This window comes from Aquila chrysaetos, chromosome 8 (genome assembly GCF_900496995.4).
Source record: "Aquila chrysaetos chrysaetos chromosome 8, bAquChr1.4, whole genome shotgun sequence".
NCBI lineage: Eukaryota > Metazoa > Chordata > Aves > Accipitriformes > Accipitridae > Aquila > Aquila chrysaetos.
The window spans coordinates 7,161,580-7,179,548 of record NC_044011.1 but is presented as its reverse complement, the minus strand read 5'-3'; the positions used below and the strand labels follow the sequence as shown (position 1 = coordinate 7,179,548).

Sequence of the window (17,969 nt, the reverse complement as noted above, 5' to 3'; positions counted from 1 at the left end):
CCGGGCAGCTCCTCGGGCTTTCTTCATTCCTCTCTTTCTCCTGATCCGTTTCAGGCTGGTTTTCCAGCACGTTTCCAAGCGGCCGCCCACCCCTGCCGCAGCCTCCTCCCGCCGCCCGCCCTGTCCCCTGCGCGCCGGCGCTGGAGGGGTTAATGCGCTGGGGCGCGCTGGCCCTTTAAGCGCCCCCCCTCCCAGCAGGGATGGGAAGGCGCATGCGCACCCGGCTTGGCGCATGCGCAGTCGGCCCGGCGATGCGGGTGCTGGTGGGTGAGTGCGGGGCCGGCGGGGTCGGTGAGCGCAGGCCGCTCGGTCGGCGGGTCGGGGCGGGTCGCGGCGTCCCTCAGGGGCGCTGGTGCGGGTGGGGGGTTTCGGGCAGGCCGCTGCCGGCAGTAGGGTGGGCGCGGGAGGTCCCCCGGCGGAGGGAGCTAGTCCTGAGTGGGGGCCGGGGCGCCGTGGGAGGCCGCACAGGGCAGGCGAGTGCGGGGGCTCTGTGAGGGGGACGTAGTTTTGGAAGGGGTGGGGGGCAGGCCTCGACTGAGGGTGCTGGGGACAGAGGTTGGAGTCAGCCCCCCTCTCCCCTTCCCCCCGGCGCTAGGGGGTAGGACGTGGTGCGTGGCACCCGGGCACGGGGAGTGGAGGCGCTCAGGGCTGGGGTGCTGTGCGGGGGAGCTGGGGGCAGAGGAGTCTGGGCCCGGAGTAATGTACGGTGGGAAGCTGACCGTGGTAACGGGGACACCTGTGCAGGCCTGGGGATGGCAGTCTGGGTTAGCAAATCTGTAACGTCCCGTCTTTCTCCTAGGTGGTGGGACTGGCTTTGTGGGCAGAGCGCTGACCCAGTTGCTGCGGAGCCGTGGGCATGAAGTCACCCACGTCTCTCGACAAGGAGGCAAGGATCGGATCAGCTGGGTATGAGATGAGAGCCTTCACAAGAGGGAGAACGTGTCAGGGCTGAGGAACAAGCCCACTTGCCCTGGCCTGCCATGGCGTACAGGGAATCCGCAGTGGGGGATCTGGCTCCTGTGGATGTATTCTTGGGCTCCTGGGTGCTCCGTGGGTCATAGTCATTGGGATGAGTACTGCTGTAGCTCCAAGGAGCAAAGCCTTCTCCATTCATGCTTGTGCTCCAGGCAGTGTCAGGAAGGAACTGGCTGGAGTTCTTAGGAGCTCGCCTGCTTGGTTGTTGGGAAGACTTAAGCAGAGGGGAGGCTGTGTGTGTGATGTCTTGTTTACCCTTGCCTAGGAAGAGTTGTCCCACTCTGGACTGCCCCTGTGTGATGCCGTGGTGAACTTGGCTGGTGAAAATGTCCTCAACCCTTTCCGCAGGTAACTTGGTCTCCCATAGTGCTGTTGGGACAAGGTGAAGGCAAGGTGACCCAGTGTTGTCAGAGAATGTGGAAGGGATCTGGGGAGGAAACAGCGTGTCCAGGAAGCACTTGGGTTACCTAACTGTTGACATCTGGGTCTGCCAGTATCCAAAACATTTCTGTGGGCCTGTTAAGTTCTGCGAGACTTTTGGAAGACAGGTTCCCCTCTGAACTGACAGTTGGAGGCCAGGCAAAGTAGTTCCACATTTCCAAAATGACACTACATTTAAATAATGCAAAATCAGAAGCAAACTTTTACTTCTGTGAGTGTGTTTTTGGAAATGCCTCTGCCACGCGCTTCGGAAGAATCCACCACACCCAGCTTTGGTGTCCAGCTCCTCTGCTACATTTGTTCTAAGGCAGTCCAAAACCCACAGCCTTTTGTGGTAAGTGGCGAGCCACCATCTCACAAAGTCCCCATGCAGTTAGATAGTAAACTCCCATGTCCTTCCTCTGCTCTAAGGTGGGGGGTATTCATGTGACCTCTCCCGTGTTTGTGAACGGGTGTCTGCTGGGGCCCCCCTTGCTACTGTTGTTTCCTAGGATGTCCTTGTGGGGAGTATAATCACTGGCTCTCTCTTTCACAGATGGAGTGATGCCTTCTGCAGGGAAGTCATCAGCAGCCGGGTTGAGACCACCAAGACCTTGGCCAAAGCTATTGCTGATGCTGAACAGCCACCCCGTGCTTGGGTCCTCGTCACTGGCGTAGGTATTGATTGGGCCCAGCAAGGCATGACTCATGCTGACGTGGAGAGGTATACTTCCAGACAGAAACACACTTCTAGGGGGACACACGTCTTGCCTTGAAATGCCAACTTTATCGCCATCAATGTCACTGGGTTTAGGCAAGCCTCGATCAGCTTTTTGGTACTGCTGAAGAGGAATTTGGGTCCCTGTGCTTTCTCTTGGTGTCATTAGGACAGGACCTTTTCTCTGTTTTCCTGTGAAAGCCTTTAAGCATCTTGTAGAACCAGTTTGTCTAAGCAGGGCCTCAGCTGAATCCCCCTACATATCTCCAACTTTGCATTTCTGCTAGCTACAGTCTTTAAAGCTGCCACAGTTTAGCATCTGTGATGCCCAATTTTAGAGCAAGCGCCTTTCTATGCAGCCAGCTCAGTGTGTTGCTTGCTGGTATATTTGGTTCTTGGGGCTGCCAGCTCAACCTGAGTATTAGTGCATCCTGCTGAACTTGCAGAGCACATTGGTAGTTCAAAAACTTGTCAGCATTGCCGTCAGAGAGACCTTGTGCTGTTCCTGTGAGGATGTCCCTGATGGAGTGATTGAGTTCTAAGGGAAGAGGGTCTGTTTTGCGAGGGGAGGTGGGGGAGTGGCTGGTGTCACAATTGAACCCTGACCCTCTTTCCCCCTTTCTGCTGTTACATCCACAGGCTATTACCGCCCTAGCCCCACAGCTGAGTATACTGAGGACAGTCCTGGGGGGGATTTTGACTTCTTCTCACGCCTGGTGAGCTCGTGGGAGGCTGCAGCTCTCATCCCTGGGAGCCCAGCTCGTGGTGTTGTGGTGAGATCTGGTGAGATGGGGCATCGTGCCTGTTCAGGGTGGCTCTGCTTTGGTGCTGGGGCAAGAGGGGGAAGAGGAGGGAGAAGGACATCAGGTCTTGTGCCTCTCCTTGTTGGGGTGCTGTTCCAGTCCAGCCCTGTTAAGGATTCTCTCCTGGTTGTAGTTCTGAGGGTGGGGGAGGTCCTGGTCTCACTCTGTTCTCTCCACAGGGGTGGTGCTCGGCCGAGGTGGTGGTGCAATCTCTCAAATGCTCTGGCCTTTCCGTCTGGGACTAGGAGGCCCCCTGGGCTCTGGGCTCCAGCCCTTCCCATGGATCCACATTCAGGACCTGGCTGGGATCGTGTGTCATGCCCTGGAGAGTGAGTGCCTGCAAGGCGTCCTCAACGGTGTCTCCCCATCCTCCCCTGCCACCTCCAATGGCACCTTTGCTCAGGAGCTTGCTGCAGCCCTGGGACGCCCAGCCCTGCTGCCAGTGCCAGCTTGGGCTGTGCGGGCTATCTTTGGGGCAGAGCGGGCCGTCATGCTGTTGGAGGGCCAGAGGGTGGTGCCAAAACACACTCTGGAGAGCGGCTACCATTTCATTTTCCCTGACCTAACTGGAGCTCTGAAGGACATTGTGGCTTGAGGGCTCCTCATTTGGGCTGTGTTGGGCCCTGTTTTTATGAGATCCCTGGCTCACATGCCTTCCCCTGGGTGAAAGAGGGTAGCCCTGCCCCTTCTTGATAATTCCCCATACAGAGAGGGGGAGCAATCTTTTTCCCTTCTGTCTCTCTTTGTGCATCCCCAGTTTAGGAGTCATCCCTCTTATTGCCATCTGCAGTCTGCACATTACCTGCTTTTGGGGAAGGGCACAAGCCTCTCTAAGGATTGTGACTGCTGAATCTGCCATATTCCCTTTTCCAGTGTGCATGTGAGCTGCTTGCAGAGCAGCTAGGGCTTGTAATGTCTCCTCCCCTGAGAGACAGGGGTGGCAACAGGAAAGGTGTTCAGGTGTTGTAATTCTCCTTCATGTTACTGGAAGTCCCTCTTCCTGTTTTTCCCCATGTCTTTCCCCCATGGTCACATAGAGACCTAGTTATGCTCTTCTGCTTTGCCTTTCTCAGTCTCATAGGAAATGGAGTTGCAGTTGTGGGACAAGATCCACCCTGAGGGACCACAAAGGGTGCTGGATACAGATGGCTTGGAGACTGCCATCTCTGTTATTGTGGTGCCTCTGTGCTGGTACCAAGTTGCTGTGTCGGAACCTCCAGCTGAGCCTAGGCCCAAGAGTTGCAACCCTCCAAGGTTGTATAACCTTGATGCTGTGGTGGGCATGAAGGAGAACACTGCTTTGCCAGCCTGTAGGGACAAGGGTGGCAGTCTGTTGCACCCAGACTGCTCTTGAGGCCTTGGGTAAGTGTCGACTACATCTGAGCTTGTGCTGAGGAGAATCTGGGTGGTTCATCTTGGTGTGAGGTAGTGCAAGGCACTGCCTTAGTCTAAAGGGAGCACTTCAGCTGTTGACTTTGTTGTAGTTATCTGGTCCCAGGCAGGGTGGTTTTCCTTTATTCATCCCGTGAGGTGGTACTTGTATTAAGGGCATTCCCACTGATTGGACAGTGAGAATATCTAGGCTGCCTGGGCTGCCTTGGGAAGCAGTACATCTTCTCTTATGGAGAACATTGCAGTTTCATCATCTTGTGCTGTAAGGAAATGCATCCACATGCTTCCCTTAACCCATTTTCACATGCCAAAGTGGGTTGCAGGATGTGAAATCTACAGAGCGGCTAAGTTCATTATAGCACTGCTTCTGGAGAAATATTCCTGCTGTGATGTAATTTTGGGCTAGAAAAATATATTTTAAAGCACTTCGGGAAGTTAAAAAGACCTGCTCCTTTCCTGAAATAAGAAACCTTCCAGAACAAGAACCTGGCTTATGCCAGGTTAATGTAGTCACAGTAGCTGAAGGGTCAATCTTGGTGGAGTCTAGACTCCCCACTCACCTACCTCTTTGCTCAGTCCATACTGGAGACAGAATGGCAATCTGCTGACTTTCTGGGCGGGAAAATTAGAGTGGGACTGTCCAGCTGGAGCTAGAGATAGTCCTTGCAGTCAGTGCGAGCACAGCCAGGTGAGCTGGGACTTTGGGAATAGCTATGAAAGCAACATCACCTGAGATAAATGTGGCTTGCTTGGATTGTGTCTGTGCTGGCTGTAAGTTAGGTGCAGATTCCTTTAGCTTCCTATGTGCCTCAGTTTCCTGTCCTTGAGAGTGGGCTGACCTACTCTGAGTTACAGACCCAGTTCATTGTGGGGCAATACAATGCAGATGATCAGCAGTGCTTCGTCTTTAGTTACTCCAGCTACCGTTTTAGAGCCTCGGACTTCTGTCTGCTTCCCCAGATGTAGTGGACTACAGCATCCTTCTGTAAGGCAAGCTGGTTAGCTCTTCTGAAAGAGGGTTGCATATCCCATGAAAGACCACCACTAAGCAGAGTTCCTAGGCCTTGGACTCCCTGCCTGGATGTGTAACTCACTCAGGATTTTGAAGGGTTACCTCTGCATGATGTTTGGCTTAAGCATGTGTCACAGGACTTGGATGAGCTTCTGACACCTGAATCCCAGTATGGGTTCTGAAATTGATGCCTGATACATCAATTGCCCCTGCCTGGACCCAGGGCCTCCTACTTGCCCAGCTGGTCCAGCTTGAAGTTTGCTGGTGGATACACATGCACACCGCATGCACACCTGGTTTGTGGGAGATACAGACAGTCACCTCCCCCAGCCTCCAGCAACCAGGCACACAAGCTGTGAGCTGCTGTCCCACTCCAGCTGCTGGCACAGAGCCCCTCACTCGTGCTGGTCCTCCCAGTAACTGGTTTTGTGGACACGCAGAGTTATTGCTGCAGTAGCGGTAGGGTGAGGCCCCACTGGCTCCAGTAGCTGACACCACAGGCCAGGGGTGCCTGCTCCCCCATCTGACTTAAGTAGCTGGCACCAAATCCACTCATGCTGATCCTCCAGTAGCTGGCACTTGGCCCTTGCAGCACACCTACATGGGGTAGAGTGAAATTATGCAGAGAGAGTTATGAAAAGATGTAATAAGAAGACAGGACAGGCTGTGGTGGTCAAATGTAGAGCTCATCCAGACCAGCTCTGACTGACCCAGGTTTATATCCAACCAGCTTCTTTTATACCCCTTTTCTGTCTACCCCCATCTTTGTTGCTCCCAGCTTCCCCTCCCCTGCACATTCTCTCAACAACTGACATGGTCCCATGACTCCATCCAACATCCTGGACACTCAGGTTTGCATCCTTACCAGTTGCAAAGCCCTGGTTGCTTATAGCTTCTTGAGAGCTCATCAGTTAGTGTGACTAATGATGTTTGCTTCTGGTTATTGTCTTTGTTAATGCTAATTGGTCAGATTTTATCACTCTGTGTGTTTGTCTCCCTTTCCTTAACTTCCCAGCTGTAAAAATAAATGTTTTCAGACTTGCACTACGCATCCTTACCAATTAGGGTGACTGATCAGGTTTGCTCTCATCACATCCCTTATCATGTGTCAGGATTATCTCTGTATTTTCTTGTTTATGGTTTCTTTGACCAGATATCCTTAAAAGAGCAGGCATGCTCCTTCGACATCCCATGACACTCCTCCATTGACCGGTAATATCAGAAGAAGCTGCACCACTCCTCACTCCCATAGAGCCTGAATGGGGCCCCACTATGGGCTGCACACATCAAGGCAGGAGCCCGATTCCTCTGGGCATTAACCATGGAGGGGAGCATGTGCAAGGGCTGTGGTTGCTGGCCAACCCATCAGAGACAATAGACATGAACGTATTGAGGCACTTAAGATCAGTAACACCTCTGTAAGTGTAACAGGTCGTATAGGCAAGTCCAGTTCTTTGGCTTTGATAGCTGCATCTCTCCATGCACTGGGTCATGGGATGTCTGTGGCCAGGTGGATCCTGTAGTTTTGGTCTCATTCCAGCAGAGCTGAGTGATCTGCACTGGTCACCTGCTTTGGGGTTAGCTCTGTGCCGACTGCTGAGTCACATGCAGTATCAAAGACAGCTAGGCTTAATTCTTAGTTTTTGGAACCAGTGGTAGTTCTGCGCCATTTGTAATGTTAGTCCACGTTACGCATTCTTTCACAAATTGTAAGACATTGCTGTTTTCCTAATTAAGGTTGGCATTTCCCTTCCTGTACCCCTTCATTTCCAGTGAACCGTGGCTCAGACTTGACCGGGACAATTTTCTGAGATTTTAGGGGCATGTCATGACTACCCCTTCTATAGAATTCCCAGTCTAACCCAAATGTCCCTTCTCCCAGCTTAAAGGATTGTAAATCAGAAGCTGGAATCCAAGACAAGCATGTACCTCCCAAATTCCCCAATGTAGTCTCCAACTACATATGCACACACTCCTCCCCCAGACCTGCGTGTAGGGAACATGCATTGGTTCAACCCCTCCCCACACAGGCACACTCATAGAAGCACAGGGACAGACATTTGCACATCATACCCAGCTGAAATTGGCAGACAACATACTCGGGGAGCGTGGGGAGGGGAGGGAAAGGAAAGCTACTGTCAAGGACAGCTATCATTCAATCCAATTATTCGATCTGGTTCTTCAGTGGATTACTTGTAATACAAATCAAAAGGACCTAATAAAGCCATTAGTTATGATATTTCAGGATACTGGTTTTTTTATACTTGGTAACATGCTAATATGCCCTCGTGGTTCATGGGTATTTGGTGAAGGTTAGCATGGACAGGTATGTATGTTGTTCCTCTTTCTGTACTCCCAAAGCCATCTTACTTGAAATTTACTCCTGACTGGCCCCTTTTATACCCCTAACCAGAGAGGCCCCAGTTGACTGGAGGTTAATAAATGTGACACCCATCTATGAGAAGGGCTGAAAGGAGGATCCAGGGAACTACAGGCCTGTCAGTCTGACCTCAGCGCTGGGGGATGTTATGGAGCAGATCATCTTGAGTGCCATCACATGGCACGTACAGGACAACCAGGTGATCAGACCCAGTCAGCATGGGTTTATGAAAGGCAGGTCCTGCTTGACAAACCTCATATCCTTCTATGACAAGATGACCCACTTGATGGATGAGGGAAAGGCTGTGGACTACAGTCTACCTGGACTTCAGTAAAGCCTTTGACACTGTTTCACACAGGACTCTCCTGGAGAAACTGGCTGCTCGTGGGGTGGATGAGCGTACTCTTTGTTGGGTAAGAAACTGGCTGGATGGACGAGCCCAGAGGGTTATGGTGAATGGAGTTAAATCCAGTTGGTGGCCAGTCACAAGTGGTGTTCCCCGGGGCTCAGTACTGGGGCCAGTTCTGTTTAATATCTTTATCAATGATCTGGAGGAGGGGATTGAGTGCACCCTCAGTAAGTTTGCAGACAACACCAAGTTGGGCAAGGGTGTTGATCTGCTTGAGGATAGAAAGGTTCTACAGAGGGATCTGGACAGGCTGGATCGATGGGCTGAGGCCAATTCTATGAGGTTCAACAAGGCTCAGTGCTGGGTCCTGCACTTGGGTCAAAACAATCCCATGCAAAGCTACAGGCTTGGGGAAGAGTGGCTGGAAAGTTGCCCGGCAGAAAAGGACCTGGGGGTGTTGGTCAACAGCCAGCTGAATATGAGCTGGCAGTGTGCCCAGGTGGCCAAGAAGGCCAATAGTGTTCTGGCTTGTATCAGAAATACTGTGGCCAGCAGAACTATGGAAGTGATCGTCCCCCTGTACTTAGCACTGGTGAGACTACACCTTGAATAATGTGTTTAGGTTTGGGCCCCTCACTACAAGACAGACATTGAGGTGCTGGAGCGTGTCCAAAGAAGAGCAATGAAGCTGGTGAAGGGTCTAGAGAACAAGTCTTACAAGGAGCAGCTGAGGGAACTGGGATTGTTTTGCTTGGAGAAAAGGAGGGTGAGGGGAGACCTTATAGCTTTCTACCAGTACCTGAAAGGAGGTTGTAGCGGGGTGGGTGACAGTCTCTTTTACCAAGTAACAAGTGATGGGAAGAGAGGCAATGGTGTCAACTTGCACCACAGGAGGTTTAGATTGGATATTAGGAAAATTTTCTTCACCAAAAAGGGTTGTCAAGCATGGGAACAGGCTGCCCAGGGAAGTGGTTGAGTGACCATCCCTGGAGGTATTTAAAAGACATATAGATGTGCCACTGAGGGACAGTGGTGGACTTGGCAGTGCTAGGTTAACGGTTGGACTTGATCTTAAGGGTATTTTCCAGCCTAAAGGATTCTGTGATTCTATGTAGTTGTTAAATATGGAAGGCATCTTGTGCAGTTCCCCAGAGCTCACTCAGCTCATCCAGGCTCATTAGCCCTGACTCTGGCCTTTGTGTGAGTTACAGGTTTTTTTTTTCCTTTCCCTTTTTTCCCCTCAAAGGTGTTTTCTCCTCTGCTACCCTTCATAAGGGAAATCTGGCTGTAGCCTAAAGTTAGCTCATACCCATTTGCAAGAGGAAGAGACACAAAGCTTTTGTATGTATTCACCTGAGCAGCGCAGGGCTCCTCAGGGGTGGAAAATAGGATCTTTGGACCTGCACTATGACTCGGAGGGAAGGTATTTTGGTCCCCAGAAAAGCCTTGGCATAGAACCATGAGCTTCCAAGGGCTAGGAAGGAGCAATAGCTGCAGTCAGTCTTGAAGTCATCCATGTGAAGGTACTGCTCTGTTGCTACATTTAGCTTGACTTGCAGTTAGCAAGAGTCACTGCAAGATGATCTTCAACTGTGCTGCTGGAGTTTGGGACTCTTGTAGAATTTAAATGGTCCTGGGGTTAAGCCAAATGTGAGAAACTATGGTGGGGAGATGCAAGGTTGGCTGAAGAAACTCCTGCCCACTGGATGCCATGAGAGGCTGAAGAACCTGAATCCCGTGCATGGTCTTACTCAACTTCCCCTGCCCTCTTTTTCCCACTGGGCTAGCTGAGTTTCTTCAACCATGGACAAGAAGATCCATGCAGCAGATGAGAAGGATCAGACTGAACTTCTGGTCCCAGGTTCTGAGGCCCTCTGCCTGTGCAGTATTTGGTGTTCAGCAACAGTCTTTGTGCTTCTATGTCCTCTGATATGCAGTGGTCAGCCACTACCACCTCAGGGACCCAACCATGCGGCCCCTTCTCTCCTAAATGGGTGTCTCACTTGGCCACCGGAACATATGATCTCTCCAGCAACTGGTCCCCTCTGGTCCCTCCAGTACCCAGTTCTTCCAGTTGTCTTACTTGTACACACAGCTGGTTCCCAGGTCACTTCACTTAGCTGCCTAGTCTGCCTGGATACTTGCTTACACACTTACACAGCCTTGCTTGCTCCGTTTGCTGGCACCATGGACACACAGGCCATCTGACTCCATTTACTGCACTCAGGCCCCTATACACACACAGAGACAGAATAGAGAGCCCTCACCCAGGAAGACAGTTAGAAATGAAGTTTAATAAGAAGACAGGAGAGACTGCACTGAGCAGATGCAGGGCATGGCCAGAAAAGTGTACTGACCAGCCTGTGGTTCCTCCCCTAAACATCCTATAATAAATCTTGTACAATCCCAAGATCCTTTTCCCTTTCATTCCATAATGTGTCCTGTACCCCCTAGGCATTAACTGTGCCTCAGTCTGTAAGGTGACCTGGAAAGCTGCTACCACCGACTCATCAGGATGTGTATCACTCATGGGGCTGATGGCTCTGCTGGGACAGCCCTAGGAAGAGCTGGGTCAGGGTGTCCATTTCTCTGGTTAGGTTATTGCGGTTTCTCTACCTGTTGCTGGGCCTCTGTATTCTTTTGTGTGTGTGGAGATCAGCTTTTTATCGTATAACCAAAGAAATTCACTTTGCAAAGGAGCAGAGAAGAGCCTGAACCCAGCAGCACTGGTAGGCATTTTGAATAACCACTTCTCTGAAGGGTTTACTGATAAGGCAATCCTGTAGCAATAACTGAACTTCTATTTCAAAGCACAGCTGCATGCAAGCTCCAGGGAAGTGGGTCTGTACCTGGGAGAGGTATTATTTCCATTTTCTCATCCTGAGAAGGAGAAGTGACTAACTAATCTGCCATGACTGCTCCATCTGCTTACTGAGCTTGGGAACCACTCCGTACTCCTCTGGGATGCAGAGGAAGGTGAAGAGAAAAGCTGAGTTTTGTGCTCTAGGGGACCTACGCTACAGCAGGGGCACGTACACCATGACATGAGGGATAGTTTTGGCTTTGGTGGATACGGAGTGGGTTGGTAGCAGTGCAGAAGTCTGCAGGGCTTAAGAGGGCTTCATCCCTCCGGTGCCTCGTGTGTGTAAAGATTATGCATTTGCCATGGAATTCATCCCCTGTCTTCAGGCATCTGTAATGCAGGAGTGGGATGACACAGGGCGTTAACATGAGGTCTGCAACTATAGACCCACATATACAGGTGTAGGGTTGAGCTGAGTATCTGCAAACAGTTCAGTTAACTGAAGTCTGGTGCCATTCGAAGGGAGACCGATGCTCTTTTGGGGGCATGGTTCACCCCTCTGCTCCACACAGATGCCTCACATATACCCCAGATCATTTAAATAATGCCAGCCTTTTCATACACTGTTTGACTTTCCCTTGCTCTCTTTTGATATTTCAGTCCTAAAATCAATTCAAGTATTTTCTAGTTTGTTCAGTGAAGTAGATTTATAGCACACCCTGTATCAGTCAATACTAAGTAATTAATAAAAAAAACCCTCTTCATTTTAAGTCAGAGAAACTAAATGGTTGGACAATTGACATAAAGTACATTTAAATATCGATCCTGTTTTCCTGTGACAATATAGAGATGTGTTGCAATAAAAATATTGTAAAAATAAATTTGTTTTTCAAAATATCCTAATTGAAAATATGTGTATGCATTTAGCACTTTTGAAGGTAAGCTGCAATGCTATAAGGAACACTTGGAGGAATACAATGGGCCATTTAACAGATTAAACAAATATGTGACACTGACTTGGTGCGTAGTTGCTAATTTAATATTTCTGTTTGCTGTTAAGTTCTATGCATGACATTCATCTCAGAAAAAAGAAACTACTGCTGTATTACAGGTCTGATAAAAAAAAAGTTGTAAAGAGAAAATACTAAAGGACAGGAGAGAGAAGTTATAATATACATTAGTTTATATGTTTTCATTTTGAATAATATGCATCATGTACAAATGTAAACTCCTTTAAAAATCAGTATTCACTTGCCCTGGCTTTATTGCAGATTTTCAGGAAGTCAGTGATGAAGTGAAGAAATACATTTCAAAAGACTGCACCATATTCTGGTTCACAAAATTCGGATACTTTTCCTTCGTGTTTATTTCTTCTGCGTTAACAATAGCCATTCATTTATGAAGCCAATCAGTTCTAAAGGCAAAGGTGACAGTGTAGTAGAAGGAAAGGACATGAGACTAAAAATAAACAAGTTTTTAAACAGCCACATCTCAATTTACATGGTAGTAACATTTGGGTTATATTTTTTAGAACAAGAAGTTGTTCTGTAAAATCAACTGTGGGCTATCAGCAAAAAAGAGTTACAAATATTCAAGGAAAATTTCTGGAGAAGTGCTCAGAAAACTCACATGCTGGTATGAGTTAGAGAATATCAGACTTTGAAATACTAAGAAATAGTGAAGAAACAATATTTCCAGTCTAGCATCTTGTTAAATATACTGCACTGACACTGCCTGAATTCCAGCTGCTCCCAAGCGAATTGTGTAGAGCTTTGTTATTGACTTCTTAGACATTAAAGTAAAACAAGAGAATTTTAAAAAACCCTCAGATAACTCAGATGGCAGCAACAATTACTATTATCGCTTGGGAGCATTACTTTTAGTTTCTTCAAACATATTTGGAGTTACTAAATATTTAAAATACATTCCACAGAAAGATTTAGAAAAGATTGAAAGACAAAACAGTTCAGTCTTAATTCATTCAGCTTCTAAGCAAGGAAGTCTGGTTTTAGTCCTTCTCTAGGAAACTGTTGCTGCACAAATATACAAGGGAAAACAAAGATAGATGTTTGGCAGGAATGATATCAGCAAGGGCTGCATGCAGGTAAATGCCCAGTTAGCCAGCAGTCACACTTCTCCGCAATAAATTAAAGCATTAGTTCACTCATGTGCCTATTCCCACCCCTTTAAAAAAAAAATAAAAAAAATAAAAGAGTGCTGTATGTATGAATGTGGATGCAGTTTAGGACAAATGTATAAGCTACTTCTAGGCTACTTATAGAGACTACTGCCATTGGCTGCAGTCTTATTCCTGGCCAGGAGTGACAGCCTTCTGAGCAGCCTGTCCTGTGAATGATTGTAAAGCCTGGTGCTGTTTCCATCTCTAATAATTGTAGGGCAATACTGTTCCTGAGGAGAGATGAGAATCCTTGCTTCCATCATTTGCAGCGATCAGCTAAAGGCTGAAATGAGTTATGGCAGGCTGGAGTTCATAATGATGTAGTCATCTGGCTGATTCTTTGGAAATGATACGGTGGGCAGGTGTGTGGCAGCATGGTGACCTTCCAGGAAAAAGCCATGTCCTCTGTTTCTCCTGAGCTTCTAGCAGCAGTGCAGGCACACAGACAGAGCTCTTGTTGAAGCATGTGACTACCCAGGTTTCAGGCTGCGGGGTGTGCCTGGGGCTTCTCCTGGAGATGGAGGGCAGTAACAAGCAAACCTGTGGGAGCTGTGCCCAGGTAGATGAACTGCTCTGCCTGGTGGCTGAGCTTCAGGAGGAGGCGGGCAGACTGGGGAGCAGCTGAGAGTCTGAGAAGGAGATCTAGACCAATGGAGCTGTGCTCTGCCATCTCTGGCATGCAGGAGCCAACTCAGCATGGCCACTACTGAGGTAGGTCCAGTATCTATTTTGTGCCAGGATGAAGGCAGTGTTACAAGGGATAGGGAGGAGTGGAAGCAAGTTACCGCAGGGAGCTGTAAGGGGAACCCCTCATTACCTTTACAGAATAAGTATGAGGCTCTGAGTATGGTAGACAAAGGAAATTATGAGACAGAAGAGGAGGAATCTGTGCAAGTACTCTCACCGAGTTCAGATCAACCAACTTCTTGCATCAAGAGCTGCGTTAAGACCCACACTGAGAAGAAAGAGCAGCGCGTTATCATCATAGGTGACTCCCTCATGGGTGGAACAGAGGCACCCATCTGTAGACCAGACCCTATTTTCAGGGAAGTTTGCTGCCTCCTTGGGGCCTAAATCAGTGGTGTCAACAGACAACTGATGAGCTTGGGTACTAATGACATCACAACAAGAAGTCCAAGGTCAATTAGAAGAGATTTCAGGGCCCTGGGAAGAATGCTAAAGGACTCAGGAGCACAGGTAGTGTTTTCCTGAGTCCTCCCAGTAATGGGGAAAGACACTGGAAGAAATGAACATGGCCAAGACATCAATACTTGGCTCCAAGACTGGTGCCTCCACCAGAACTTTGGCTTTTATAATGACAGAAGAGTCTTTGAGACACAAGGTATGCTGGGGCCTGACAGGATCCACCTGTCCTAATGGGGGAAATGCTTCTTTGTTCATAAGCTGGCAGGACTGGTTGAGATGGCTTTGAACTAGAATTTACAGGGGACGGGGATACTATGAGGACAGCTGAAGGTAAGCCAAGAGTTAGCATGGCACTGCCTGAGGGTGGCAATGCTAATGGGCAGACTGTTTGGCCAGAAAAGGTGAACTGGGAGCTGAGGACAACAGAAAGGCAGGAGCAAAGCGGAATCAACTAGGGGAGGTTGCTCACGACTGTTTCTAGACATGTTTTTAATATCTCCGTGGACAGAGACTACACAGCTCTTTGGTAAACATTTTCCAATGTTACTTCCTTGTAACTATATTTAGATTCTTATGCAACAAAAAGGTTTTCACAAGGACAGAGAACACTATGATTTGTGAGGGTGCAATGCCTTCTGGGCTATTACTGGAAGACTGTGGATGGAGCCGCAGTTAGTCCACTCTGCACCTACCCTGTCTACAGAATATGCACTACAGTAAGAAAACCATTCTCTCTGAAATCCTGATTTCCCCCCAAAAGGAATTATTTGGCTGACTGAAGTCTGTAATACAATTGGCTGATGGGTCAGGCTCAAAGAGTTGTAGTAAATGGGGTTGCATCAGGCTGGTGGCCCGTCACTAGCGGGGTTCCCCGGGGCTCAATTTTAGGACCAGTGCTCTTTAACATTTTTATAAATGATCTGGACACAGGAGTCAAATGTACATTAAGTAAGTTTGCCGATGATAATAAACTAGAAGGAGCTGTGGACTCTCTCAAGGGTAGAGAGGCCTTACAGAAAGATCTGGGTAGACCAGAGAGCTGGGCAATCACCAACCATATGAAATTTAACAAGAGCAAGTGCTGGGTTCTGTGCCTGGGATAGGGTAATCCTGTTTATAGAAAAAATTGGGGGATGAGAAGCTGGAGAGCAGCCCTATGGAAAGAGATGTGAGGGTTTGGGTTGATGGCAAGTTGAATATGAGTCAGCAGGGTGCCCTGGCAGCCAAAAGGGCCAGCCATGTCCTGGGGTGCATCAAGCACAGCATAGCTAGCTGGTTCAGGGAGGCGATTGTCCACTCTACGCTGCACTGGTGTGGCCCCACCTCAAGTACTGTGTGCAGTTTTGGGCACCTCAATAGAAGAAGAGCATCAAACTATTAGAGTTTGTCCAGAGGAGAGAGACCAAGATGGTGAAAGGCCTCTAGGGCAAGACTTACTTAGTTTATTCAGCTTGGATAATAGAAGGCTGAGGGGTGACCTCATCCCAGTCTGCAACTTTGTCAATGGGGACAGCAGAGGGGAGGTGCTGATCTCCTCTTTCTGGTGACCAGTGATAGGACACAAGGAAATGCAAAGAAGCCGTGTCAGGGGAAGTTCAGATTGGACACTAGGAAAAGGTTCTTCACTGAGAGGGTGGTCAGTCACTGGAACAGGCTCCCCAGGGAAGTGGTCACAGCACCAAACCTGTCAGAGTTGAAGGAGTGTCTGGACGACACTCTTAGTCATATGATTTAGTTTTAGGTAGTCCTGCGAGGAGCAGGGAATTGGACTCAATGATCATTATGGGTCCCTTCCAACTTGAGAAATTCTATGAATCTATGATTCCACCTTGGAATCAAACTGAGAAGTAGATTACAGAGCGAGTGCTGAGGGAAAGATAAAAATGCCTAAAGCATGGTTTATTTCTTCCCCAAGTAGACAATACAAATGCATTAGCTGAGTTGCTTGCTGGAAACACTCATCGATTATGCAGGAATCCTTAGGTGACTAATTCTGATGCTGTAGATGTCTATACCTGGCTAGACAAATCCTGTCACTAGTGCCTACCATAAGGCTATGTCCACATTGCCTTTGATTTTTACTTGATAGTTGACTTCTGATTTCAGATTTCAGTGGCCTACCTATGCTGTATGAAAAGGCAAAGCTTGACTATAAGCTAGATCATCCAGTGACTTGCACATTCTCCCTTTGCGGAGAAGCAATCAACTCATTCAGGAGCAGAGTCATATGAGAGTCAAACAACAGGCAGTATCAACAGTCAGAGATTCAAGTATAAGCTGAAATCTTGAACTAACATGCTTGCTACCTGATTTTATCTATCTGCTTCTGGACTAGAATTTCAGTAATGATTCTATAAATGCTTCACACCTCCTGCTAGTTAATTTCTGTAAAGATATAGAATTTTAACAGTAGAACATAGCACAACTGTCTTAATATCTTTACACAGTATAGTTCTCCTCTAAATTATTACATACTGGTTTTAGTGTCACCCTAAACATTTTTTGATAATTAGAAGAAAACTATTTGAAGCTTGCTTAGTTGATATTATGTTGCTACATAATGTACACTATGGAGTTGTTCCTAAGAAAACTGTATTAACAAACAAAACAAAAATAAAAAAAAGCTTTCACTTATTTACTTAAAAATATTTTTTTTTAATTTTCCACACCAAAGTATGTATTTGCTGACCAGCTTCCACATTGAGCCTTTGATCTCCTTGTTACACAAGGTATAGATCATGGGATTAGTCAAGGGGAAGATGACCGTATGGAAAACAGCAACAACTTTTTCCATTGGCACAGCTTGGAAGGGTAAACCATAGATATACATAGCTGGGCCACACATGACAAAAACCACAATGATGTGGGCAACACAGGTGGAGGCTACTTTGCTCTTTCCCTTGGAGGACTGTGTCTGGAGCTTCAGCAACAGGACAGTGTAGGAGATGAGGAGAAGTGTAAAGCACATAATGATAACAATTCCATTGTTGAGGAACATCAAAAGCTCCAGTACGTAAGTGTTGGCACAGGCCAACTTGACCAGCTGATGGACATCACAGAAGAAGTTGTCCAGAATGTTGGGACCACATAAAGGGAGGTGGATGCCGAGAGCAAATAAAATGATGCCATGGATGAAGCCCCCACCCCATGTAGCTCCAACCAGGATACAGCATACCCTCCTGTTCACAAGCCTGGTGTAGTGAAGAGGTTTACAAATGGCTAGATAACGGTCATAGGCCATGACCATGAGCAGGAAAGCTTCAGCTGCTCCCAGGAAGTGGAGGAAGAAAAGCTGGGCCATGCAGGCACTGTAGGAGATGGTTTTATGGTGTGAGAAAAAGTCAGCCAACATTTTGGGTGGGGTCACAGAACAGTAGCAGATGTCCAAGAATGCCAAATTGGCCAGGAAAAAATACATGGGTGATCCCAGTTGGGAATCCCCACAAATTGTGAGAATGGTAAGGACGTTGCCTGGCAGAATGATCATATAGAAGAGCAGGAAAAAGAAGAGGAGAATCATCTGAACTTCATGGTCTTGGGACAATCCCAACAGAACAAACTCTGTAACTACTGTATAGTTCTCGTGCTCCATTTCCACTCTGCAGAACCCTGAGAAACAGACAGTAATCATGGAAAAAAAACAAACACCAGTGCAAATCTGCAGAAATGTTTGAACAACCTGGGGCATATTTAGATTGCGTAAAATGCATGCCCTTTTCCCATTTCCTAGTTTTAGGGAACTCCTAATGGTGAAATACTTGAAAACCAGTAATTTAGATTCCCACTAACTTG

At 48.0% G+C, this 17,969-nt stretch overlaps 2 protein-coding genes across 2 annotated transcripts; one reads left to right on the top strand and one right to left on the bottom strand.

Annotated features, from left to right (window-relative positions):
• Positions 1-215: 215 nt before the first annotated feature.
• Positions 216-7,559, top strand: SDR39U1 (short chain dehydrogenase/reductase family 39U member 1). The gene is made up of 6 exons (XM_030021209.2): positions 216-267; positions 800-906; positions 1,241-1,323; positions 1,952-2,073; positions 2,753-2,896; positions 3,096-7,559. Exons 1-6 carry the CDS (start codon positions 252-254, stop codon positions 3,509-3,511), a joined length of 888 nt encoding a protein of 295 aa, XP_029877069.1. The 5' UTR covers positions 216-251; the 3' UTR covers positions 3,512-7,559.
• Positions 7,560-16,839: 9,280 nt separating this feature from the next.
• On the bottom strand, positions 16,840-17,769 carry LOC115344246 (olfactory receptor 4N5-like; the record flags this gene model as incomplete). The annotated part of the gene is made up of 1 exon (XM_030021208.1): positions 16,840-17,769. A coding segment is annotated over exon 1 (930 nt), but the record flags the coding sequence as incomplete, so codon positions are not given.
• Positions 17,770-17,969: the final 200 nt, after the last annotated feature.

Bases quoted from the DNA above. Each gene is read 5' to 3' on its own strand.
- SDR39U1 (XM_030021209.2), top strand. The intron at 907-1,240 runs GTATGAGATGAG...ACCCTTGCCTAG, and splicing joins GCAAGGATCGGATCAGCTGG to GAAGAGTTGTCCCACTCTGG. The intron at 2,897-3,095 runs GTGAGATGGGGC...TTCTCTCCACAG, and splicing joins TGGTGTTGTGGTGAGATCTG to GGGTGGTGCTCGGCCGAGGT.